Source organism: Dendrobates tinctorius, unplaced genomic scaffold (assembly GCF_039654945.1).
Source record: "Dendrobates tinctorius isolate UK_male_01 unplaced genomic scaffold, ASM3965494v1 ptg000230l, whole genome shotgun sequence".
In the NCBI taxonomy this organism is placed as follows: domain Eukaryota; kingdom Metazoa; phylum Chordata; class Amphibia; order Anura; family Dendrobatidae; genus Dendrobates; species Dendrobates tinctorius.
Window position 1 is genome coordinate 12,155,781 of NW_027361897.1, and position 27,547 is coordinate 12,183,327.

Here is a 27,547-nt window from a genome sequence, read left to right on the forward strand (position 1 = left end):
ACCCTGCACCTGGCACGCACTCCTCCGCACGAGCACAGCCCTCTGCTTAGCCGGGCGCGCGGCGCTCTGCACACTGTCTGTCTGGAGCGCTCGCTTAATCTCTGCCGCGGCTCGTCTCCGCGCTGTCTGTCACCCTGCGGAGCGTGCCGCACGATTCCTTCTGCTCGCGCTGCCGGCGGGAGACTGACTGCTGTTTCGTGCGCTTTCATCTCTGTTTGCGGCTTAAACACCCCCCCCTTTTCCCGGGTCAGTTCCGGACCCCGCTCATCACAGGTACCCGCTGCCTGGTCCTCCTCCTTACACATAACATTTTAAGTAAAATCGACTACCTTGCATGGGACTGCGTAATTAATTTTGCTTTCCATTTTCTCTGGAGGATTGTCCTAACATATTTGTAGCCATAATAAGACAAATATCACGGCGCAGGCCAGTGTTTCCCTATGGGCCAGTGTTTCCCTATAACGTGGCCACTCGTCAGCACCACGGGTGCGAACAGAATTGAAATATAATAAAAAGGGCCATCACAGGGGTCGTCTAAAAAACTCATTTTCATATGTCCTTTGAGCCACTATGGGTGCCCCAGCCAGACCATCTGGATGATGGGCAAATAATACCCCCCCAAAACAGAGGGTAAGTGTCAGGCAGCGTGTGTGCAGGGGCTCGTGTAACCCCACAGTACTCTAGTAGTGTGACTGTGTAGTGTACTGTCCCAGCAGGCGACCTCTAGTGTCAGCTACAGGTACTGCACGCTGCGGAACTTCGTGCGGAAGTGATTTGTTTCCGGGGGATTGTGTCTGGTGAGACACTCTCTGTGCAGGAAGGAGGGGGAGATTTTGTTACCGTGTCAATGAAGTCCAGTCATGTGAGTAAGCAGGAGCTGCAGCTTTTTCGTCAGTTCGCGGAGTTATTGCTTGCTGTGTGCGGAGAAGCTGGTGTTATGTGACAGGTGCATGCTGGGACCTCTGGTTCTCCACCCTTGTATTGCTGCACACCTGTGTATAGAGGGTATGTGAAGCAAAAAATCACTCTATGGTTCAAAACCTTACAAAAATAAGCAGAAAAAAATGTCTGATGCGAAACCTGCCTCGTGTGGGGATTCACTGTCACACAGCTCCCCCATAGAGAAACATTGGGGGCCGCTAAGAATAATGTGATCGTTGCGGGTTACCGAGATCGCAGTGTTTGTCTGTAGGGGGCGACGTGGTAACATGGGGTGGCAATATAGGATCCTGAAGCCAAATCATTGGGATTTTCAACGTTAACCGAATTATACATGTAAACTGGCAAACACGGCAGGTACTCGCCCTCCCGGGTCCCGATCTCAACCGCTGCTCCGATGTTTGTGTTTTAGCTGCAGCGGTGATGTTATGTCGACAGCTGATATCACCGCGTCTTCTGGCTGGGCTAGGGGCGGCATCATCACTAGGGGCGGCGTCTTCTGGCTGCGCTAGGGGCGGCATCATCACTAGGGGCGGCGTCTTCTGGCTGCGCTAGGGGCGGCATCATCACTAGGGGCGGCATCATCACTAGGGGCGGCGTCTTCTGGCTGCGCTAGGGGCGGCGTCTTCTGGCTGCGCTAGGGGCAGCATCATCACTAGGGGCGGCGTCTTCTGGCTGCGCTAGGGGCGGCGTCTTCTGGCTGCGCTAGGGGCGGCGTCTTCTGGCTGGGCTAGGGGCGGCGTCGCCTGACTGGGCTAGGGGCGGCGTCGCCTGACTGGGCTAGGGGCGGCATCATCGCTAGGGGCGGCGTCATCTGGCTGGGCTAGGGGGGGCGTCATCACTAGGGACGGCGTCTTCTGGCTGGGCTAGGGGCAGCATCATCACTAGGGACAGTGTCTTCTGGCTGGGCTAGGGGAGCGGCGTCGCCTGACTGGACTAGGGGTGGTGTCATCGCTAGGGGCGGCGTCTTCTGGCTGCGCTAGGGGCGGCGTCTTCTGGCTGCGCTAGGGGCGGCGTCTTCTGGCTGCGCTAGGGGCAGCATCATCACTAGGGGCGGCGTCGCTTGGCTGGGCTAGGGGCGCGGTGTCATCTGGCTGGGCTAGGGGCGGTGTCATCGCTAGGGGCGGCGTCGCCTGACTGGACTAGGGGCGGTGTAATCGCTAGGGGCGGCGTCTTCTGGCTGCGCTAGGGGCGGCGTCGCCTGGCTGCGCTGGGGCAGCATCATCACTAGGGACGGTGTCTTCTGGCTGGGCTAGGGGCGCGGTGTCATCTGGCTGGGCTAGGGGCGGCGTCGCCTGACTGGACTAGGGGCGGTGTCATCGCTTGGGGCGGCGTCTTCTGGCTGCGCTAGGGGCAGCGTCGCCTGACTGGGCTAGGGGCGACATCATCACTAGGGACGGTGTTTTCTGGCTGGGCTAGGGGCGCGGTGTCATCTGGCTGGGCTAGGGGCGGCGTCGCCTGACTGGACTAGGGGCGGTGTCATCGCTAGGGGCGGCGTCTTCTGGCTGCGCTAGGGGCGTCGTCATCTGGCTGGGCTAGGGGCAGCGTCGCCTGACTGGGCTAGGGGCAGCATCATCACTAGGGGCGGCGTCTTCTGGCTGGGCTAGGGGCGCGGCGTCTTCTGGCTGGGCTAGGGGCGCGGCATCTTCTGGTTGGGCTAGGGGCGGCATCATCACTAGGGACGGTGTCTTCTGGCTGGGCTAAGGGCGGCATCATCGGGCATCGCTAGGGGCGGCGTGACCTAGCTGCGCTAGTATGCTTTTCTTCACTTTGGCACACAATATTCACAAATTTTATGAATTAAAAAAATGCTTTTTATTTTTGTGTTTTAACATTTTTTCGTGACTTTTTAGCTCAAGAAGTGTCATGTTCTGCTAAAATTTGTCAAAATTTAAAAAAAAAAATTCAGGCATGCATGAAATCACTCTCAAGGGAAGGCTGGAGTACATTTGCCCCAACATTTTTGCGACTTTTAAAAAAAAAAAAAAAAAAATCAAAATTGATTTAGCCAAAAGCATCTGGAACCTGCAAACCCCATCCACATTAACAAAAATAAACAGATGAGCACATGTAAAATAGGACTTAAGACTAAAATATTACATCAAGTCTCCATCTCTAAAGCAAGCGACTGTCTTTGTTAATGGGTGACGTAGGAAACAACCCACACACTCATTCACTGACCTGTGCTCTGCTTTAGGCTGCTGTCTTGTGGTTATGTCTCTGTTATAAAAGTATTATGGCAGCACGCTCAAACATTGAGAGGCTTTTCTCCTACAGAAGAATTATTTCTACAGGAGAATTTGGTGGTATACCTGCACATACTACAGACAGTCCTAGTCCAGGCACTTATCTATGGCTTTGTGCACACATCACCTTGTGGATGATACCGAACAGTTTTTCACACTTTGCCTTCCAATAGTGCAGGTATATTTGTACTCATGGTATGCAGTACATACAGGAATGACTACATTCTACCTGTGATTTCTTTAAACTACATCGTTATACCCTTTGTGCATTATTACATGGAAGGTTTAATGGTGATTTTTCCATTTTGTTGCAGGCACGTGTCTACGATGAATATGACTCAGATTTTAGTGACGAGGGAGAAGACTCTGAGAAAACTGTCAAGAAAAAACGGTGAGCTCATATGAGCACTGCTAAATTGATTATATGGACATGAATGGGCGACGTAATGCAATGGCTCTTTTTATTAAAGGGTTTGTCCAGGCTTGGGTTTTAAGTCAGCAGTCACTCTTTGTGAATGTTTGCGTATGTGCACCACTACTCTGTTCACTCAGAAGACTGTGGGGCCAAAGTTATTGGGATCTGTGAGATCCCAATAGTCAGACCCTCATTGATCATAAATTGAATTTGTAATCTATGGTTGGGGGATAATTCTATGTAGCAAGAAATTCCCTATAAAGTGTAAATCATGCAAACATGGTTTAGTTTACACTTCACACCAGAATGGGAAAGAAGTGTGATCGAGGGACTGTGATGATTGTTCATAGAGAAGGAGATGATTGGAGAATTTCAGAAACTGAAAATGTCTTTAGCTTTTCACATCAAGTGATAAGATCCTGTGAATCCCATTCCAATCCTGGAGCCGATACTGGTCTCTAAATTTTGCTTTTGTCATTGACTCTACATTAGCAATGAGCGACCGTGCTTGGATATTGTGTTATCCGAGTGTCTTCAGTGTGCTCAGATAGTATGTTCGAGTCCCCGCAGCTGCATCATTCGAGGCTGTTAGACAACTGTAACACATGCAGGGATTATCGGTTTATTAGCCCGGGCATAGTAACTAACTACGGTTAGTTATAACAAATTATAATGAATATATATATATTTATAGCGCCCCTCCCTCTCCGCTTAGCCACATTCACTACAATATCCCACATCATCCCGTCAGCGAGTGCTACCGGACTACTACCCCTAATATCCCACATCGTCCCATCAACCAGAGCCACCGGACTACTAATATCCCACATCATCCCGTCAGCCAGAGCCACCGGACTACTAATATCCCACATCTTCCCGTCACAGCCGCCGGACTACTACCCCTAATATCCCACATCATCCAGTCAGATCCACCGGACTACTACCCCTAATATACCGCATCATCCCGTCAGCCAAAGCCACCGGACTGCTACCCCTAATATCCCACATCATCCAGTCAGATCCACCGGACTACTACCCATAATATGCCACATCCCATCAGCCGAGCGCTGAGTGGAACGGTCCTAACTTCCATACCGGGGATTCCTTTAAGAGAGGCCTGGCGTCAGAACCAGAGTGCTAAGTGGATTTGCCCTGACTCCCATACCAATGATCCCTTTAATAGAACCCTGGGGTCAGAATCAGAGCACGGAGGGATTTGCCCGAACTTCCGTACAGGAGATCCTGTTAAGAGAGCCTGGGATCAGTACCAGAGCATTTGAAGGCAATTGCCCTGACTTCCATACCGGGGATCCCTTTAAGAGAGGCCTGGGGTCAGTACCAAAACGCTGAGTGGATTTGCCCTAACTTGCATACCATTGATCCACGGGAGGGGGGATTCATTTCTGTCTTGTGATCTGTGCTTCTGTCTGGGGGGCAGACAATGGTTGGGAGCTTATGTTCCTGGGGATGCTAGATTTCTCCCACCAAGTCAGTGTCTGCTGAGGTGTTGTCAAGTGAGAAAACTTGCTCATAGCAACCAATCACAGCTTAGCTACTTTTAACCAGCTCTGGTGAAATGAGAGATGCTTAGTGATTGGTTGCAAGGAAAACTGTTGATCACAGCAACCAATCACAGCTGAGCTTCTTTTGAACAGCTCTGGTGAAATGAAAGATGCTTCGTCATTGATTCGTTGGTGATACACACATACATTCATTTTTATATATAGAGATTTCCTGCATGTGTTTTGGCTGTTGAACAGCCGCGAGACATGCAGCCACAGGGACTCAAACATATTATTGGCACAAGCCCAAGATCATGCTCAGATAACACTATATTCAGGCTATGTGCCCACGTATGCAGAAAATTTCTGCATTAAAACCAGACTCCTTCCCAGAAAATGCACATTTTTTCCGCGCATCTCCAGACACACAGAAAATAGCTAAAAATGCAGACTTTTCTGCAAAATTAATGAGCTGCGTTTTTTACCGCGAAGCGTTTTTTTTTTTCGCTTAAACGCATCAATATGCTCAAAAAGTGCAAAATGCATTAAAATGAATGGGATGCTTCTTTTGCGCTATTTTTAAGTGTTTTTGCCTGTAAAAACACTTAAAAAATGCGAAAAAAAACGCTTACGTGGGCACACAGCCTCAAGCACGTTCACTCATCACTACTCTCCATATTACAACATAACTTTTTTTTATCTTTCCTACATAGTTAATCTAGCTGTAGAAGTGCAAAAACACTGCAGTTTTTTTTTTTTTTTTTAACATGTATACATTTGTGGCTAAAAATCATTCTTGCAGTTGGGTTTTGCACTGTTTGACGTTTACAGGCTATTTGTTTTCCTGCATATTCATCATAGTTGTGGTTTGTGGCAAACAGGCAGAAAATGGGTACAAACTCCCATGAAACCATCATAAAAGGCTGACTGACAGATTCTCAGTTAACTCCTTCTGCAGACAGGATTATTTCTATGAGAAGAAATGGTAGGTTGTGCTGTGATGAACAGGGGACAAGGCCACATACCGTAATTGACTTGCTATTTAGTTTTGTGGTTACTAATGCTCCTTGGGGACCTTTTATCCTGCCGTATAAAAGCCACATTAATAGCTTTTAATTTTTGTTGCTTTTTTGTCAATTACAATATAGCTTGATTACTTGCTGGAAGAGAAACAAAATCTGCTTTATAATTCTGCGTTAGCTGCAAAAAAGGAATCTTTGAGTTGTGGCTTTGTCATTAGCTGCACAGGAAACACGTTGGTCTGAGATGTAAAAAGAATGGGTGTAATTTTCTGTATCAAAATTATGTAATATTGTGATTATTTCTATAGTTTTCATGTAGTCTTACATTGATGGAGCTGGTGCACAAGTTACAGACTTTGAAGCGATAGAGGGTTCAGTGATTACACACATGGGGTGATGGAGAGGGTTTAGTGATGACGCATACGAAGAGTGGGGGGTTCAGTAACTGCACACGGGGGATGATGGGGATGGTTCAGTGATTACACACCAAAGTGATGGAGGGGGGTCACACAGTTAGTGGCGGCTTTCTGGGTACTACTGTTCAGTTCCTACTCAAATGAAATGGAGCTGCTCTGCACCTCCTCGTATAATCATGAATCGTCTATGTTGCCCTTGTATATTTACCCACTGCACCCTCCATCACCTGCATGTCTGTAATCATTGAACTATTTGCATCATCCCCCATGTGGTTATCACTGAACCTTCTCCTTCACCCCCATGTGGTTATCACTGAACCCTCCCCATCACCCCCTTGTGGTTATCACTGAACCCTCCCCATCACCCCCTTGTGGTTATCACTGAACCCTCCCCATCACCCCCTTGTGGTTATCACTGAACCCTCCCCATCACCCCCTTGTGGTTATCACTGAACCCTCCCCATCACCCCCTTGTGGTTATCACTGAACCTTCCCCATCACCCCCTTGTGGTTATCACTGAACCTTCCCCATCACCCCCATATGGTTATCACTGAACCCTCCCCATCACCCCCTTGTGGTTATCACTGGTCCTTCTTTTTCACTTCACTGAACAGTCTCCATCACTCTCGTGTGTGATCACTGAACTGTCCATCACATAATGTAACTGCAATCTTTTCTTTTCAGCCTGGAAAATCTCTTTAAATGGCATATAACAGGGTATAGCAGAATACTATGACATTCTGGTTACCAGTAAGCCAGCAGGAGGTACAAAAGGAAATTAGATTTTAGGGTGTATAAAGAGATAAAAATTTGTGATACCAGAGTAATATTATCCCCAGACGCATATGTGAGAGCTGAAGAAGGGTCAGAGGTGGACAGCTAGATCATAAAGTAGGATGGGAGGTCTCTTCTAATGAGAGATTAGAAAAATCAGACTTGTTCATCTTGGATATATTTGTGTGGTCTTACAACTGGAGCAAAGTTTGTCACTTACAAGAGCCAAGTGTGTGGAAGAAAGGCTTCTTTACAGTTAAAGCAATCAGTCTTTTTAATACCTTTCCCTTTGAGGTAGTGTATATGAGTTGAGACTTGTTGGGTGAATCTTGCTCTTCTATATATCACACTTTGGTTGTCTTATGTGATCACCAGATGAACTACTCATCACTTCTGTGCTAAATGGTTGTCTGCTGTTAAATTTCAGAAGGAAAGAAGATGAGGAGCTGCTCAGAAAGCCCTTCCAGAAGGAGCGACCCGGGAAGGTGGCACACAGACAGGTCGCGGAGCAGGAATGGGACAGGTATGACATGAGCCACCTCTCGTCCATCAGTCGTTCCCAGCAATTCATGTATTACATTGTCGTTTTTTTGTTTGTTTTTTACAAAAAGGGAGGAAGCACGAAACCAGCGGTTCCACCTCATCTCTATGGATGCTGTATCCTTTGGCAATGTCCCGGGGCTTATTACTGCCACTGGCTTTAATAAACTTTCCACCCGAGTAATTAGAGGAAGTGCAGCTCAAGATCACTCTATGATGAAAACGGCAGATCAATGAGATTTCACAGCATAAATAATGGAAAAAGTAATCAGCAATTCTGTTCTGAGCCCCAGTGAAATAACGGACAGGTGAATTATGGATCTGATTATATAGTTCGGATTCTGTAATCATTTCTTTATTATATTGTGTGCTCCCCTAAGACATTTACTGTGTATTTGTTATAGATTTGCCCATTGTTTTTTCTGGATTTTCACTCACGGTTTTGGATCTAGAAGGTTGCTGTTTCTTCCAATGCAAAATGGATTTATTCACTTATCTTTAATCTGAGAACAGCATAATGTAGGGGCTGAGAGCCTTATTCCAGGGATGTCACTTGCTCAGAAGCTTTCTGTAGTTTCAATTTCAGTACAATCTGTGCTTTATCAGCAGGAGATTATCACTGCAGGACTAGGTGTCACGTGCCAGGCATTCCAGTCAATCTGTGTAACAACCCCCCCCCCCCCCTCCCGTCCCTACGTTATGCTGCTTTCAGACTACATAAAACATTTCCTTTAAGGCCTCTTTCACACATCAGGTTTTCGGCATCAGGCGCGATCCGGCGCTTTTGACTAAAACCGGATCCGGCGAAATGCAATGCCGGATCCGGTTTCCCCCCCCTTTGACTTGCATTAGAGCCGGATGGCCATGCGTTTCATCCGATTTTCGCCGGATCCGGCAATGTGACGCGGATCCGGCGTGTCCGGCTTTTTCATACAATGAAAGCCTATGAGCGCCGCAATGCGCCTGATCCGGCGACAGCCGGATCCGGCGGCCGGATCCGGTTTCTTTGGTCTGAGCATGCTCAGTAGCTCTGCCCACAGGACATATATAAAAGCAAGACAATGGGACCCTCAGCCACACCCAACATGCCACCCAAGCCAAGAACCAGGAGCAGGAGAAGGCAGCAGACATCTGCAGCAGCAGCACCATCAGCACCACCCCAAATGGAGCAGCATGCTGAACAACGGGAGGGGAGTCCAGCAGCAGATGAGAGACGGTAATTATCAAATCCCCCATTCCTCCAAACTAGGGCTATGGAATATCAAGATATTCATTGGCCCTTTGTTTCTCTTTATTCAACAGCCGCCCAATAGATGCAGCAGCAGCAGCAATGGCAGCAGCAGAAACACCACCCACAGCCATGGAGTCTGGCCATGAGGAAGACAGCACATCTTCTGGGAGCCCTCCCTCGCATCGTCAGCGTTTGACGGTAAGTTTTTATTTCCAAAATCCATCATCTCTGTAATATATGTGTATTCATTGCCTTTTATTTCAAAACAGGAATCACAAGATGAAGAGGAGCTCCCAGAAGAAGAAGGAAGGGGTGGACAGACACTTGGAGTGGGCTCACAATTGGTAAGTTTTTTTGCATCAAACGCAGAAACACAACATCACACTACACACAACACATAGAAAACAATGTTCTGCAGACCACACACAGCAAACAAATGCCTACATCCAAAGACATAACATTTTTTGTTTTCTTCTCTAGTCTTCCCAATCTGGTGCTCGGCCAAGAGGTCCTCGCAGTGCCTCCCAGGGTCGTCGGCGACAGCAACGCGGCGGTCACCAGCGTGTAAGTATAAATATTTTTGCTTTGTTTTTTTTGCACTTTTTATTTCATTTCTTTTGTGGAGGCTAATTATGTTATTTTTGTCTTTTTCTTTAACAGCCTTCACAGCGTGCTCCCGACTCTGACGGTGAGGATGGAGGGATTGATGTGGACCGCCTCATCGATCTCGTCAGAGAAAGGGAGCCGCTCTGGAATATGGCTGACCGCCGCCACGCTGACCTGATCGTTACCCGACGACTCTGGGAGGAAATCTGTTCGCTCCTTGTGGACCGCTGGGAGGACCTCGAAGCTCGGGCCCAGATTAAAGAGCGTAAGTATATACAGTACCGGTTGCTTGATTTAAACCAGTGTTTCCCGAACTCCAGTCCTCGTGGTCCCCACGGATCATGTGTTCAGGATTTCTATTTACTTTGGAAATCCTGAAAACAAGACCCCTGGGGACCATGAGGACTGGAGTTTGGGAAACACTGATGTTGTATACTAACCACTTTGTCCTTTCTCGTTTCAGGGGAGAGAATTGTGAAGCGGTGGCGGTCTGTGAGGGATCGTTTCAAGAAGGAGTTCAATAAAGAGATGCGGGCCCCGAGTGGATCTGGAGGACGCAGGAGCAAGTACAAGTACGCACGAGCCCTGTCGTTCCTCCGGGAGACAATGCTCACCAGAAGGTAAATATTACACACCACATGTGACAAAAAAATGTTTACATGTAACTTTTTTTTTTCAGCCAGGGCCATACCATGTCACTATTTTAATTGTTTTTTTTTCTCTTTATTCCACAGCACGGTGAGCAGCACTCGGGAGCCTGCACGATTGGACCCTTCTGAGGCGATCCCTGAGGAGACCGGCACCGAGGGACACTTCGACCGCCCTGGTACATCTGCACCTTCCCAGCCTTCCCACACATTCGACCCATCTGTCCCATCCACCAGCACCAGCACAGGAGCATCGTGGCCGCCTACATTACATGAAGCTGCTGGTGAGGAGATCGCTTTCCCTTTACCCCACCCTTCTGCCCCTGCCACCTCTAGTACACCTGCGGGTACTGGGCGGCAGAGGGGTCAGGAAAAGAGTTATGCGCCAGAGTTCTTGCATCTGAATGCATCTTTCCAGAACTGTCTAAAAGTCTTGTCAGAGCAAATCTCCGCAGGCTTTCAGCAGATCAACTCCAGCATTCTGGAGGTGAAGACACTTCTGCAAACCATGCATTCAGAAGCAAGATCTTCGCCAAACCACACCTTTTTCAGGTCTGTTGTGGAGCGCATGGCAACACTATCTCCTACCCAGCAGATGCATGTAATGCATTCGTGCCACGGTGCTCTACAGCAGGTTACCTCCCAACCTCCACCTCCCACCACTGTAGTTCCTCCACCTGCACCCCCTCCAGCCACTTTCCATCCTCCCCCTCCTATTACATCTGCACCCCCTCCAGCCACTTTCCATCCTCCCCCTCCTATTACATCTGCACCCCCTCCAGCCACTTTCCATCCTCCCCCTCCTATTACATACCAGCAACCTCCCCAGTACCAGCAACCTCCCCAGTACCAGCAACCTCCCCAGTACCAGACATCTCACTTCCAGCAACCTGCCCCGTACCAAACTCCTTCCCCATACCAAACGCCTTCCCCGTACCAAACTCCTTCCCCATACAACTTTCCATCAACATCATCTGCTCCTACAGTCCCTGCCCAACCCTCCACTCCACTGCCCACCACCTCTTCTGCCTCCCAAATGTCCACCCATTCTGTAGCTTTTTCCACACCATCACCTCTAACTGTTCCTTCCCCACCACGATCCCAGTCCTCTCTCCACACTCCCAGTGTCGAAGTGTCCCGCAGCCCCTCCAGCAGTATTTCCACCCCACACTACACAGATTTATAATGTGTGTTTTTTAATAAAAATGGTCATTTGGTTTAAAACATTTATTAAAAAAGTTTTTTTCACTTTAAAAACATTTTACAAAAAAAAAAAATATTTTAAATAAAAGTTAAATTATCGTTTTACAATGGTTGTCTGTCATTTCTTTCTGCGGCGAACTATGTTTAAAAAAAAGGTTAAATACAGGGTATTTCAAAGATAAAAAGGTATTCAAAACCAGGTATATAACTGTGGGTAAATTTTAGCTTTTTGCCACAGTTGTGTTCCTGGTTGTGTTTGAAGCAAAGTATTTCACCTAAAAAGTTGTGTTTATTGTTGGTGATTTCCTAACAATGTACACAACTTTTGTTAAAAGGTGAAATACTTTGCATAAAACACAACCAGGTACACACCTGTGGCCTAAAGCTAAAAATAGAGACCATGACAAGATAGCCAACTTTGGTTGGCAAAGGTATATACTGTTGGTACAGAAGGTACACAAGTTTGGTTAGGGCACAAATCTTTCACACTCTGTCATCCTGCCAGTGTTCTCTGCCTTGAGGTGACATAAAGTATAGTGCAAAATTGTCCCTCATTACTGAAACCGTCACAGAACTTCTAGTGGTAATGTCATGGTAATCTTGCAAGGTGGTTTCTTCAGAGGTGTCCTCAATGGAAATGGGTTCCTTGCAGATAACAAAATTGTGGAGTACCACGCACGCTTTGATCACCTCGTCCACAGTTTCTGTCTTGAGGTTGATCGCAGTCAATAGGACCCGCCATTTGGCTGTCAGAATACCAAAGGTACATTCAACCATTCTTCTTGCTCTTGTGAGGCGGTAATTAAAAATGCGTTTTGGTCTTGACAATCCTCTGCTAGAGTACGGTTTCAAAAGGTGTTCTGACAGCTGGAAGGCTTCATCCCCTACACAGACAAATGGCATAGGTGGACCAGATGTTTGCGGCAGCGGTCTAGGTGGTGGGAACTGGAAGGTGTTTCCATACAGTTTACGCCCCATGGCAGACAGTTTGAAAACTTGAGAGTCATTGGAGCGGCCATAGGCCCCAATATCAACCGCAATAAATTTGTATTCCGCGTCAGCGATGGCCATGAGGACAATTGAAAAATATTTCTTGTAATTGAAATATTCCGATCCCGATCCAGCTGGCTTTACAATGCGGATATGTTTCCCGTCCACAGCGCCCAAGCAGTTGGGAAACTGACATATCTGTTGAAACTTGTCAGCAATTTCAATCCACCTCTCTGTTGTGGGCTCTGGTAAAAACTCTTCAGCTAAGGAGTCCCACAGTGCACGGCATGTGTACTTCACAATTCCAGATATGGTGGAAATCCCGAGTCTGTACTGGAAATGCAGTGACGAAAGGGATTCTCCAGTTGCAAGAAATCTGTGGGGAATTAAAAAACAATAAATTAGTTTTAAATCACAGCATTACATACCAAAACTGAGCTATAACACTTAGAGATACAAACTACCACCAACAAGATTGCAGTGAAAGTGTGCTCTGATGCGATCACATCCAATAAATGTGGCTTACCTTAAAGTCACCATCAGACGCTCTGCGGGTGAAACAGAGAAGCGGCAATAGGTGTCCGCTTTTCTTATGAGGTGTGCAATGCGCTCCACCAAGTAATCAAAATTCTCCATTTTCATCCTAACATATCCAAAAAATTTATCCGGGTTTCGTCGAAGGTCCATGCAGAGTGTAGAATAGACCCCACGCGTCATTCCCTTGGCTGTGATGGGGTGGATCCACAAACGTCGTCTACGATGCCTGATGCGCTGCTGTCTCGCTCTCTCCTTCTCCAGAACAATCACCCTCAAACGATTCGCCTCCGCTATAAAATCCGCCAAATTCTTCAAAATATTTCCAATGACAACATCCATCTTCGCCAGTAACTTGCTCTTCTCTCCAACCTGCACTTTCTCCTCGACAACCTGTCAAAGAAGGGCTGTAGGAACACTCTATATATAGTTTTCCAGTAGCCAATCCCGTTCGGAAGGCCACAAGGGTCAATTTTAAAAACCGGATCCGGCGTAATCCGTCGAAAAACGGATAGAAAAACGGATGAACCGGATGAGACGGATCCGGTTTTGTCTGTCAAGAAAAAGACGGATCCGGCAGAAAACCGGATCCGTCACATCCGGTTTTACTAAACATTTGCCGGATCCGGCGTTCCGGCACGACGCCGGATCGCGCCTGACGCCGAAAACCTGATGTGTGAAAGTAGCCTAACCCCTTTCTAACCTCTGACGGGATAGTACATCAGTGGTCAGACTCCCCTGCTTTGAGGTGGGCCCACCTCAAAGCTACGACATGTCAGCTGTTATAAACAGCTGATATGTGCCTGCAATAGGCGCGAGTGGAATCGCGATCCACTCGCGCCTATTAACTAGTTAAATCCCGCTGTCAAACGCTGACAGCGGGCATTTAACTACCGCTTCTGGCCACCGGGCCGGAAGTGCATGCATCGCCGACCCCCGTCACTTGATCGGGGTCGGCGACGCGTTGCCTTGACAACCAGAGGTCTCATAGAGACCTCTATGGTTGTTGCAGGCACATTGCTATGAGCGCCGCCCGGTGGTCAACGCTCAGAGCAATGCAGTAAATCTGCTACATATGGATATTATCAGAAGCCGCTTCATACAATTCAAAACAGGATTTTTTGGGTTGCTTACCGTAAAATCTGTTTCTCGGAGCCTTCATTGGGGGACACAGAGACAATGGGTGTATGCTTTGCTGCCACTAGGAGGCTGACACTATGCACAAAAAAATGTTAGCTCCTCCTCCGCAGTATACACCCCACCGACCGGCACCAATTTCCTCAGTTAGTGAGAAAGCAGTAGGAGAAGTAACAAAACAGAACAGACAACTCAACTGTAACCAACCGACAACCATAAGAACAGGAGTTGTAAAACATGGGAGGGTGCTGTGTCCCCCAATGAAGGCTCCGAGAAACAGATTTTACGGTAAGCAACCCAAAAAATCCTGTTTTCTCGTTCGCCTTATTGGGGGACACAGAGACCATGGGACGTCCCAAAGCAGTCCCTGGGGTGGGAAACAAACTTCCATCAGGCCAGCGGACTCACCACCGCGGCCTGCAGAATCCGTCTACCTAGGCTGGCGTCCGCCGAACCGTAGGTGTGGACTCTGTAGAATTTCACAAACGTGTGAACCGATGACCATGTTGCAGCTTTGCAAAGCTGCAGCGCGGAAGCTCTGTGGCGCACCGCCCAGGAGGCACCCACTGCCCGAGTAGAGTGGGCCCTGATCCCCGGAGAGGCTCCGCGACGCTTAACTCGGTAGGCTTCCAAAATTGCCGATCTGATCCAGCGAGCAATAGTGGCCTTTGACGCCGAGTGACCTTTCCGCGCCCCATCAGGGATAATGAAAAGAGACTCTGTCTTTCGCAAGGAAGCCGTTCTAGACAGATAGACTCTTATCGCCCTAACCAGGTCCAGCTTGTTCAAGGACCGCTCTCGGGGATGAGTTGGATACGGACAAAAGGATGGTAGCACGATATCCTCGTTGAGGTGAAACGAGGACACCACCTTCGGCAGGAAAGAGGGCGGAGGCCGCAGAACTACCTTATCCTGGTGGAGCACCAGAAAAGGGGAGCGGCACGAAAGAGCTGCCAATTCCGACACGCGCCGGACGGAGGTGATGGCCACCAGAAAGGCTACCTTCCAAGAAAGGAGAGAAAGGGAAATATCCCTGAGGGGTTCAAAGGGAGGACCTTGCAGAACCTCAAGAACCAGATTAAGATCCCATGGATCCACGGGCGCCCGGTACGGCGGAACTGTGTGAGCCACGCCCTGAAGAAAGGTCTTAACCTGAGGACGGGAAGCCAATGTTTTCTGAAATAGAATGGACAGCGCCGAAACTTGACCCTTCAGGGAACTGAGGGCAAGGCCCGCATCCAATCCTGCCTGAAGAAACGCTAGGACTGAAGGGAGCGAAAAGGACATGGGCGCGATGTCATTGGTCTCACACCAAGTGAAATAGGCCTTCCAAGTACGGTAGTAGATCTTGGAAGATGATGGCTTTCTGGCTCGGATCATGGTCTGAACTACCTGGTCGGAAAATCCTGCCCGTTTCAGAACCTCGGTCTCAACAGCCACGCCGTTAAATTGAGCGGCCGAGAATTGGGGTGGCAAATCGGTCCCTGAGACAGCAGATCTGTTCTGTCTGGAAGCTTCCAGGGGGCGTCCGCGAGAAGGTTGACAATGTCCGCGAACCAAGACCTTCTGGGCCAATTCGGGGCGATGAGAATGACTGGAATTCCTTCTGCCTTGATCTTTTTCAACAGGTTGGGAAGAAGAGGCAGAGGAGGGAACAGGTAGGGAAGGTCGAACTGGGACCAAGGAACGGCCAGGGCGTCGGCGCCCACTGCCAGAGGGTCCCGAGACCTGGACACGAATTGTGGGACTTTCCTGTTGAGGCAAGACGCCATGAGGTCTACATCCGGGGTTCCCCACCGAAGGCAGAGCAGATGAAACACCTCCGGATGGAGGGACCACTCTCCCGCCGCGAGACCCTTGCGGCTGAGAAAATCGTCGGCCCAGTTGTCTACGCCGGGAATGTGCACCGCGGAAATTGTCGGAACGGAAATCTCCGCCCAACGAAGAATCTTGGACCCCTCCGCCAGGGCTGAGACACTCCGTGTTCCCCCTTGGCGGTAGACATATGCCACCGCTGTGGCGATGTCTGTCTGAATCCGTACCGGCAGTCCCTTGAGGAGCCTTTCCCAGTGAACGAGAGCAAGATGGATAGCTCGAATCTCCAGAATGTTGATCGGTACTGATTCCCGATCCGACCATCGACCCTGAACAGTGTGGTTGCGGAACACTGCACCCCAACCGAGGAGACTGACATCTGTGGTTACTATCTGCCAGCGAATGGGAAGGAAGAATCGACCCGATAGAATGAGAGGTGACGACAACCACCAGTTGAGGGACCGCTTGATCCGGTAAGAAGGAGGAACAGGGCGATCCAGGGACCGAGGCGACCTGTTCCACTTCGACAGAATGGCCTGCTGGAGAGGTCTGGCGTGAAATTGGGCAAAGGGAACTGCCTCTATCGCCGCCACCATCTTTCCCAGGACCCTCCTGGCTGTACGGAGGGACGGGAATCATGAGATCTGCAGCGATCGTACTTCCTGCTGCAGAGAGAGAATCTTCTCTTGTGGGAGAAAGACCCTTGACCGACGAGTGTCGAACAGAAGGCCTAGAAAGACCAAGCGTTGGGTAGGAACCAGACAGGACTTTTTCCTGTTGACGATCCACCCGAAATCGGAAAGTGTCCAGGACGATTGACAAACTTTGGTGAGCCTGTTGAAATGAGGGAGCCCTGATCAGAATATCGTTTAGGTACGGGAAAAGAATGAGACCTCTGACTCTCAACAAAGCCATCAACGCAGCCACGATCTTCGTGAAGAGTCTGGGAGCGGTGGCAAGACCGAAGGGCCGTGCGACGAGCTGGTAGTGGTACTGTCTGAGGAGAGAGGCGATACTCGTAGAGAACCCCGGGACCAAGGCTGGATCCTTTGGAGGCCGGGATTCGAAGAAACGATCCCGTGGGAGAGAGACGAACTGTATCTTGTATCCTGAGGATACGACCTCCCTGACCCAAGCGTCCTCTACGGAGGCCAGCCAAACGTCCCTGAAGGAAGGAAGTCGGCCTCCCAATTGGAAAGGCGCCTCGCGTGTCCGACGATAGTCATGCTGAAGTAGACCGTCCAGATCTGGACGGTCTGCCCTGGGAAGAGTGGGATCGCCAGGAAGGAGTGGGTCTGAAGGAAACTTTCTTTCTCTCCTGGTGAGCCTGCGGTCTCTGTTGGCTGGAGGAGTTGTCCGCCGTATTGAAACGGCGGAAAGTCCGAAAGGGTCGAAACTGACGCCTTAGTGGAGGTCTGCGAGGATTGGACTGAGGGAGAAGTGAACTCGTGCCTCCGGTGGCGTCCTTAATAATCTGGTCCAATTGGGACCCAAAGAGGCGCACCCCCTGAAAAGGCAAGTTAGTGAGGGACTTTTTAGAAGACAAGTCCGCTTGCCAGGCCTTTAGCCAAACTGTACGTCGAATTGCAACTACGTTGCTTGACGCCTGAACTGCACAGGATGCGGCATCCAAGGAAGCGGAAAGAAGATAGTCCCCAGCATGGGAGATCTGATTGGCGAGATCGGCCAAACGCTCCGGTTGCGCCTTATCTAAGATGCCTTGATGAAGGTCGTCTGCCCACGTGGCTATGGCCTTTGCTGCCCAGGATGAAGCAAAGATTGGGCACACAGCCGCTGAAGCCGCTTCAAAGGCAGACTTCGCCAGGGATTCTATAATCCTGTCATTAGAATCCTTTAGGGACGCCACGCCTGAAAGCGGGAGAACCGTGTTATTGGAAAGCCTGGACACAGGCGGATCCACCGAGGGAGAGGCCGACCAGTTGTCCGTGAGCTCCTTAGCAAATGGGTAGAGTACGCCTAGACGTTTTCCTCTTTGAAAGCGTCTGGTCAGATCCTCTCTTTCCTTGGTAAAAATCTTCCCAAACTCGGAATGGAAAGGAAAAACCCTGGAGGGAGTTTCTGCCCGTCTGAACGAAACCTCCTGATCTGAGGATTTCGCAGGGGAGTCAGCAATATCGAAAGTATGATGGATCGCTGCAATGAGGTTCTGCACTGTGACCTTCATGTTTGCATCCTGGTCTGAATCCAGCTCTAAAATCCCCTCAGATGACCTGTCCGAAAGCGCTTCACCTGACTCGGGAGAGGAGGCCCGAGAGGGAGGCTGCTGAGAAGGGCTATGCGGTGAGATGGGACGAGGAGAGGAATCCGGCTGGGCATCTTGCCTGGGTCTTTTGCGACTAACGCTGGCTGACTCAGATGGAACAATTTGGAACCTGCTTGGCCCTGCTGAAGAGTCCAGGGGCAACTTATCAAGAACGGCCACCAGGGACTGAGACACCTTGGTGAGGTCTGCCACTGATTGAGATAGCGAGGAGGCCCAGCCAGGCATGGGGGGTTCACTCTCACCTGGAGCCGTAGATGGCTCCTGGACGGCGTCAGGCTGAATTGGGTTGCTACAATCCAGGCAGAGGGGAGTGGACTGGCCTGTTGGAAGTTTGCGATTGCACGAAGAACATGCAAAGAACTTGACTAAAGTGGAGGGGGGGGGCAGTAGAGCGGGTACGATCAGACTTAGAGGTAGACATAGCGAAAAGCTGAGGTAATGCCGGAAGGTTGGGGGACAGAGGGCGGAGAAGGGTCAGTGTGCAGTGCAGAGCTACTCACGGTCCGGTGTCCCCAGAAGCGATGCTCTGCGACCTGTCAGTGGATGCAGGTCAGAGCGAAATCCCGCCGATAGACCTCCTGAAGGAAAAAAACAGCTGGCAGAAGATGATCCGGTGACGAGCTGGTGTCCGGCTAACAGGCTGGTAAAATGGCGCCTGCCTGAGAAAGAGCGCGCGTCCAGGAGAGGAGGGAGGGCGGAGCACATTGCAGGGTTAAAATTCACCACCCTCTAGCCAATAGCAGGCTGGGCAGGTGAAGGACAGGTGGTGGGAGGGCATGGGAAGAGCGGGAGAGAAGCCCGCTTAGAAGAAAGGGGCGGGGGGCGTGGCGCGACGCAGCGGTAGGCCCGAAGTGAAGCCGGGGCCCAAATTAGTTGCGGCGGCTGCCTGTCAGCAGGGGGTCGGCGTGGAGGTCGTAAGAAGGGGACGCCGCAGCCGCAAGCCGCTCTCAAGGGGAGGAAAGGAAAAAGGCCCTGTGCTCACTGTCCCCAGAAAGGGGGAGGAGGGGGGGAATGCGGGGCCAGCAAAAAAGAGCATGGTGTGCCTATAGATGTAGGGCGACTGCGAGCGCCCGCAGCGCCCGCATCCCTGTGCCATTGAAGAGGCCCCCTGTCCGCCGGGAATGAGCAGCCAGGTAATAAAAATCTATACTCGCCCATCCCCGATCCGTTACCTGGGTCTGAAGAAGTCCTGCGTCTCATCCAACCGACAGGCTCTGGTAGGCGAGTGGGAGGGAGACTGGCGACAAGGACCCCTGAAGTCGCTGGCACGTCTTGGTGTCGGCGTCCGTCTGGCTGGTCCTGCCGCGGAGAACTGCAAGGATACGGGGTGGCAGTACACGCCGTACTCGCAGACTCCGTGGGAGTACAGATGTAACTTTTCACTCTGTATCCCTCCGTAGAACCTGTAAAGGAACGACGCACGACGAGGTAGATATGGGTCTAATGAAAGACCCGTGTCCACCTCCTACTGACACTAAGCTAAACTGAGGAAATTGGTGCCGGTCGGTGGGGTGTATACTGCGGAGGAGGAGCTAACATTTTTTTGTGCATAGTGTCAGCCTCCTAGTGGCAGCAAAGCATACACCCATGGTCTCTGTGTCCCCCAATAAGGCGAACGAGAAAAGTTTTTTTTAGATGTGTTTTTATTTTTTAAAAATAACCTGATCTGAAAAACTTTCCCAAAACTCTTTTCCTTTAGCGTCTATTTATATTTGCTGATGATCAGATACTGTCATTCCTCGAAACTCTTGTGTCCAATTATCGGCCTCTGTATACGTGAAAAATGCCTGATTGATGCGGGTCCCATTTCCAGATCCAAAACCTGTCCTTCCAGATGAGGTGTCTGCCATATTGAGGTAGAGAAGGGGTGATGACCTGTGAACCCCCTCTCTTCATTCATTTTTAGGGGTGTTGCAGATATAATGTGCATTTATTTAATATTTCACCCATAGCTTTTCAAACTGAGAAATCCACTGAGAAAATGTGCATACTGTGAATGTCAAATCCACAGCGTAGGTCAATTTCTACTATGGATTTCCTCTGCAGCGTGTAGATAAGATTTTGAAATATTACACGAGTCTGTTCGGGACGTACGTACAGAGGGTAAAAGGGGTTATTCACTTTTACATCAGGAGGTGGTGTCCGTGCATCGCAGGCAGGTACTGTGCCCCTGTCCGGTAATTAGAACGGGCACCTGGAATACTTGGAAAGTGGCCGGCTAAAGCTACAGAAGAAGCTGTTCTCACCTCCTGATGCAGAAATGAGAGACACAGGAAAAACATGGCACATAAATTAATAAAAATACCTTAAAATAATTTTACCGGAGTTTCACTTTTAACTGTCGCTATCATTGGATTTTACATCGGATGTAGGTCACAGGTAATAAGCTAAGTGGTGGAGTAATCGAGGCTTGTCTGTGATGCCCAGAGTATTATGCATTGCTCCTATTAAATAGGTGCTATCAAGGGTTTCGGCATCTATCCCTGCACAATGTCAGAAGATGCAAAACGTACTTTAATGTGCATTCTAACTGCGGCAACTACTAACCTGACGTTTCATCCACAGGTCATCACACATTATAGCGGATTGCTGCATCTCATTATTTCCCATTGCTCCCAGCCTTATCTGTTCTGTTTTTAGCTTCCTGTCTCCATCAGATTTTCTGTTTTACATTATGCAGGGTTCATCCTTTTGCATTTAGTAAATTGACATGCAAATAAAATTCATAAAAAAAAAAAACGATTTAAAATCTGCTTTTGGTTTGTTAGAAAAAAAAAAAAGATGACATCATATCCTGGTATTAAATAATGTTCTCCAGAACATGATGATCTCATTGGCGGCCTGGGATCAAGTCTATAATAATTCACGTCCCTGCCAAATAAGCAAAGCATTCTTGGAAAACTTCAAAAAGAAGAAAAAAAAAGTGATTTTTCCGATTGGCTGCCCATATTGTAATTTAGTGACCTGTGCTGTGAACTCTTCAGGTTTTTATTCCTTGGTCTGTTTCAGATTCACAGTATTCCAATGTTCCTTTTGCATCAATTCCTCATCGTTTTCAAGGTCTCTGAAAACCTTCACAGTTTATTTCCAGTGGATAAACATCTTTAGCGTATCGAGCAGTGGTGGAAAATCTCCTGTGTATCCTAGTGCGAGCATTGTGTGTGAGATTGTTCATAATCCCGTCCGCGCTGCCGAGAGAATCAGCAGCAAAAATTGAGCGGAGCTGCAGATTTGAAAGTCTGCAGTGCAAGCATTTCAGCAAGATCCAGGCAAAGTGCTATGGATTTATCATATACAGTTTTTATTTTTTCCTGCAGGAAGTCTGCAGCAGATCTCAAGGACTCACGTATAATGCACACAATTCAGATTTTCTGCTCGGAAATCCACAACTTAATATAGAAATGACTACATTAATAAGATTTCAAAAATCTCATCTACACCTTGTGGACATTTTCCACATATTAATTGATCTACACAACATGCCAGCTCTTTCTATGGATTTCATTTTGGATTCGCCCTTTCCAGTGCATAGAGTGAAATCTGCGACATACCCACAAACACACAAATGTCTGCAGAGCAAGCTCTGTAGCTATTGTGCTTTGCCCTAAAGACTTCTAATCACTGACTGCAAGCATAAAACATGAAAAGTCTGTAGAATTGAAGGAAAAATGCATAGTTTTCAATTCTCAGCAATTCTTCTGCTGTACAGATCCATGCCCCCAGCTTCACCCAGTGCCTGAGCTCTAATTCCAAGGAAATGACAAATACCATAGCTTCACTGATTTTAAATTTTTTCCAGATTATTTTGTCTATTGACATTATTGCTTTAATTGCTTTTATCATGTGGCTTAATAGACCGATTCTATCATTAGCTCAACAGACGTTAGTTTGGATTTTCTGAGAACTTTCAGCAAGTGGAACAGAAAAAAACTGAGCAGTTTGATATACATATATTTGTTGGAAAAATGGATTTTATGTATTTAAATCTGCTTTTTTTTTCTGAGCTGAAGAGTCCAGTGAGTGGACCTGCTTAGGGCTCTGCTGTTATCTCTGTATGTATACACTTTGTCGCAACTCCCGCTGGACTATTAAGCCCAAAACAACAAGCATGTATAAAATTAGGTAAATGCAACCTCAGGGGCATAACCACACATGACAAAGAACACCGTGTCATTATTTAAGAGGAAATGGGCAAAAGCACAGAAGCAGGGTGTGAAGAATTTAGTTGCTTCCATAAGAATTAAAGGGGTTGTCCACTATTAGAACAACCCCTTCTTGATCTAAATGTTTGACGCCGATAAAACAAAAAAAGCTTATACTCACCTACCGTGCCAGTGCCGTTTCGGGGGCTCTTGTGCTGTTGTTGTGACATATGAGCTTTGCGCCTAATCGACATTGGCGTCACTATTCCCGCTTTCGTACGATTAAGTAATGAAGGAAGTGTTCACCAGCCGTACAAAAGTGGGAATAGTGACACCAGCATTGATTGGGCGCCAAACTCACGTGTTGCAACAACCGCACGAGAACCCCAGGAATGCGAGTGTAGGAGGCGAGTGTAAGATTTTTTTATTTTATCGGGGCCAAGCATGGATTATGAGAAGGTGTTGTCTAAGTAGTGAACAATTTGCTTAAGAAGGTACGTAGCAGCCAGGTTCTGCTGATCAAATTCTTTTGATTAATTGTTCATCAGTAAGTGGGGTCACCTCTATTAAAGCAGAAGTTTGGGCAGTTTTCTGGTCTAGAGCCGTTAGACATGTGTTAACACATTGCCAAATAGGAAAGCAACCAGCAGTGATATTAGAGATGCAAATGTTACTGCTCATTAGTCTACGAAGAATTCTAACAACATTTCCAAAACATTGTTCACAAGTGGAAAACATTCAAGACAGTTGACAATTTTCCAAAGAGATGACGTCCCAACAAACTCAGTCAACTGATCAAATTATGTAATCTTCAGAAAAATTACATAAACTTCTAGAGCTACTGCTCAGAATCTAAAGGCCTCAGTATGTTAAACTTTCAAGCTTATGAGCATAAATAAAAAATAGACTGAATAAGTATAGCTTGTTTGGATGGGTTGCCAACATGGCTAAAAATTTTATAAAGATTCTTCTAAGCAAACCACAAGTGTTTTGGAACATTGTCCTTTTGACAGACAGGACCAAAGTGAACATGCTAAGCCATAATGTTCTGCACCACATTTGTCATAATTCAGTCACAGCTTATCAGCAGAAACATCTCATACCAACTGTAAAGCATGGTGGAGGAGGAGTAATGATTTGGGGTGGTTTTTCAGCCACAGTTCCTGGGTACCTTGCAGTCATTGAATCGACCTTGTATACCAAACTATTCTAATGTCAAATGTGAGGTCATCTAGTCAAAAGCTAAAGCTTGGCCAAAACTGGGACAAATATCCCAAGTACACCAGAAAATCTATATCGGAATGGCTTAAAAAGAAAAGAATCAAGGTGCGTCAAGGGTACGGTTAGGGTTCAGACCTCAACGCAATTAAAATGTTGTGGCTGGACCTTAAGAAAGCTGGCATACGCTAATGCACATAGATCTTAATTAATTTATAGGCTTGTCTGGGCAAAATAAATCTTTTTCCAGTGCACTGGGGTCTGCACAGAGACAGGAAGCAGTAGTGTCACTGGAACACCAGTTACCTGTGACTGTCTGCAAAGGTGACTTTGAACAGCCCGTCATCATAAAACATCCGTTGATGGCGCAGAGTAAGACTGGAGGAGAGGCTAGAATGGAGGTCTGTCCTCTGCAGCGATGAGTTCTGCTTTTGTTTTCTTGGACGTTGACCGTAGATTGGTCTGGAGACTGCATGGACAATGCCATGAAGAGGCCTTCACAAGGGATCATTACACAAGTCCTTATAGGATTATGGTGTGGCATAATGTACATTCCACATTACAGTACATCGATTTGGTGGTGGAACCAGTGTTGCGACCATTTCTTCAAAGCGTCCCAGGAGCCGTTTTCTCGTGTTGCTGTGAGCATCCTGCGTGGCCTAAGCATGGTACCAAGGCCTGCAGCGTCTCTAGACTTGTCTCCCATTGAGCATATCTTTGGGTGTCATTGGTCAGAAATTGCAAAGGAAATTGCCAGCAGCGGTACTTGATGATTTGACCAAGTGCATTCAACGCGACAGAACTTTCTTCAGACAACCATTAATTAGCTCATTGATAGCAACCAAAGGTGCTCATACTTGATACTAAATAAATTGAGATGTTTTGAACGTTTTGTTTCCATTTTTTTTAACCTTTTAATATCGTTAACCTGACTATCCATCTTGTGTTTTCCATAACTCCACAAATGTTACCTGCTTGACTTTACAATTTCAATGTTGTGTATGTCATGAGAAAAACTAAATACACCCTACTTTTGAACTCTTTGGACTTGCTTATCAGGGCATAATTTAAAAAAAAATGGTCCTTTGAAGTTCTTAGAATTTCCTTGTGTTACAAAAAAATCCTTTAATGCATATAAATGATTGTAGTCAGCGTGTACATTTTACTTTTCTTAACCTCAAGTGTTGCAGTTTGCCAGACATCAGAAGTTTGTGAATGACTACATTCTGTATTATGGAGGAAAACTACAAGACTTCCAGCTTCCCAAGTAAGTGCATTGCCCTTATACATTATGTATCGTAATGTGCTAAAGTGTAATTTGCAGACCAATTAAACCATGCACACTTCTACAATGTCCTATGTTTCACCATAGCTATAGGTTACAATCCTTGTTTGCAAAACCATCCAGAGAAATGAGCCGCAACACATGTTGGTATAAGTTTAATGTGTAAGTTCACATTCACACTGTGCCCATGAGCAAAATACCGTGCAGTCAGTAAATAAATAGTAATAGTACATGTTAAATAACAGGGTACTTAGTTACACTATTTTGATCAAAAGAGCGTAAAAGCCATCTCGCTCCGACAAGGTGTACCCCCTCTGGATGGTCGCTAACTCTTGTAGTTCACCTCACTTTGTGTCAGCAGACCTCAAAATAGCCGGGGGCATATATAGACAAGATGGACTGCCCAATAAGGGGGAGCCATGCCCCTGTATGTACAATCCTTATGTAGTGTCATTCTGCAGTCGTGTCTTACTCTCTATTTTTCTTTCATACAAGTGTAGGTTACCAGTTAGATACATTAGTGAATAAAATAAATTGTGTAACCATATAGACTTCCAGAAGGGACTCCTATGTTTTTTGTAGCGTTATCGGCTCTCTTCTACTTTTACATGAAGCAATTTAAAAAAAATATCCAAAAGTAGCATTCAATCAATATTAATAAACATATTGTGAAGGTTCTTGAGTAAATCTATTTTAGTTGATGAGTAGAGATGGGTGAATCCGAACAAGGACTTTTTCAGGAAGTCCTTGCTCAGCACCCATACTTCGGGAGTTTTGCACTCCGTCATCTGCATGAAACACCCGCTGCTCTCATCGGCAGTAAGATCAGAGAGCTGCCAATCCGAGAGCTGCCGCTCTCAGATGACAGCATGATCCAGCAGCTGTGGCCGGCGGTAAAACATTTACCACCGGTCACAGAGGCGTCAGATGATGAAAAAGTATTACTCCATTCAACCTACACCTGCTGCCGCTAATAACAGCCAGAGCAGGCAGCGACGGATGGGTGTTTTCATCAGCTGGCACCTGCGCTTTAAATAACTAAATACATTTTAAAAAAGCAGTGTGGGTTACCCTCTATTTTCAATAACCAGCATGGCAAAACTGACAGCTGTGGACTGCAACTGTCAGCTTTATCTCACTATTCAATTTATCATTATTTAAATAATTTAAAAAAACGGCATGGGGACCCTTCTATTCCTGATAAACTGTCATGATAAAGTTAACAGCTGAGGGTTGCAGCCTGCATCTGTCAGTTTTGTTATATTGGTAATCAAAAATAAAGGGAAACCCACAGCGGGTTTTTGAAAAAAAATTTATAGTTCAGGCACCGGTTGGTGAATACTCCAATCAGCCGCTGCGTGCTCGCGCTTTTAGGTGTAAGCTGATGGGAGTAGTACTCTCTCATCAGCCAACGCATCTGTGACCAGAGTGAAACTTTTTACCTCCAGTCACAGCTGCTGACTGCAACGCTCTGACAGGCGGTAATGATTTTACCGCCTATCAAAATCAGTGTTTGCCGTGCTATCATGCAGATGACAGCGTGGCAACAATGAATTTTCGGGCCCCCCATTCATCTGAATGGAATCCGGGTTCGGGTACTGTTCTGGTACCCGAATTGAACTTTAACTGTTCGGCCAAACCCAAACATCCAAAGGTTCGCCCATCACTATGAGACATGTCTTGATTTTTTTTCTTCTTCTCTGATACTGTTTCCCTAATGCAAACTGCATTTTCCATGATGTCTTTGACTTTGCAGAGGGGCGGAGTCTCATCACTCCAGCCTGTCTCCTGCTTGTGATGGGTGTCTCCCTGCCAGCGCTTACAAGCTGGATCACATAGAATACACTGCAAAATCTCAACACAGCACCACACACGCATGTGTTGAAGACCGTTTTATAACTAGTTAGTATTCTGATCTACACCACATCTACACACCTTTGTCAAGTCTCACTTTTATACGCTACCAATGTTTCTTACCCCAGTGCTTTACAGGATAATATTGCTGATGATCCCTAATGTTGAAAATTACTCAGGCAGGGGTAGACAACCGATTGGACAATATCAGTGTTCACAAAGAACCTTTTGCTTTCCACTCTCTGTATAGGCTTTTAATAATGTACATTTTCATTGCAGAGGAAATCGTAAAACAGACTTAGACGTTATACGAGAAAACCACAGGTTCCTTTGGCAAGAGGAAGATGAAGACATGACTTGGTAAGTCCAGTAAGGCTTTGTTCACATTTGTGTTGTAGTGTTTAAAATAAAAAAGCAGATTTGACAGGAGGAATTGCCTTATTTGCAATATCATTATTCTCTGCAAGCAGTGGACCCCGTTACAACTGAGTGGGGACCCTGAGCTGCCATTAGTATATGTCATATGTATTGAAGAGTTGTGAGTTAAAGGGGTTATCCAGGACATTTTTTTTTTTTTTTACTATGGGCCTAAAATCAAACAAGCAGGTAGCCACTAGCTGTCTGTCGGGCTGTCTACCTGGGGCGGTCCCAACAATTTAAGTGATTCTGCTGCTCCATGTCAACGGAGCAGCTCTTCCTCTTCCCAGTTGCTCTGTTGAAGTGGTGTAACTACTGACTGATAACCA

At 47.4% G+C, this 27,547-nt stretch overlaps 2 protein-coding genes across 2 annotated transcripts in view; both read left to right on the forward strand.

Moving 5' to 3' along the window:
* The first annotated feature begins 705 nt into the window (after nt 1-705).
* LOC141059713 (protein FRA10AC1) overlaps nt 706-27,547 on the forward strand; it is an 85,230-nt gene continuing 58,388 nt past the window's right edge. The window contains exons 1-6 of the mRNA XM_073555831.1: nt 706-862; nt 3,500-3,576; nt 7,743-7,838; nt 7,927-7,972; nt 24,853-24,929; nt 27,081-27,161. Of these exons, the coding sequence (XP_073411932.1) occupies nt 848-862; nt 3,500-3,576; nt 7,743-7,838; nt 7,927-7,972; nt 24,853-24,929; nt 27,081-27,161 (392 nt within the window). The 5' untranslated portion in view covers nt 706-847. The remainder of the gene's footprint in view (nt 863-3,499; nt 3,577-7,742; nt 7,839-7,926; nt 7,973-24,852; nt 24,930-27,080; nt 27,162-27,547) is intronic.
* Nucleotides 10,122-11,650, forward strand: LOC141059662 (uncharacterized). Its single transcript, XM_073555745.1, has 2 exons — nt 10,122-10,312; nt 10,427-11,650. The coding sequence occupies exons 1-2, from the start codon at nt 10,221-10,223 to the stop codon at nt 11,523-11,525; spliced, it is 1,191 nt and encodes a 396-aa protein (XP_073411846.1). The 5' UTR covers nt 10,122-10,220; the 3' UTR covers nt 11,526-11,650.

Coding starts and splice junctions, on each gene's coding strand:
- LOC141059662 (XM_073555745.1), top strand. CDS start 10,221: ATGCGGGCCCCGAGTGGATCTGGAGGACGCAGGAGCAAGTACAAGTAC. Junction 10,313..10,426: donor GAGACAATGCTCACCAGAAG/GTAAATATTACA, acceptor TTTATTCCACAG/CACGGTGAGCAGCACTCGGG.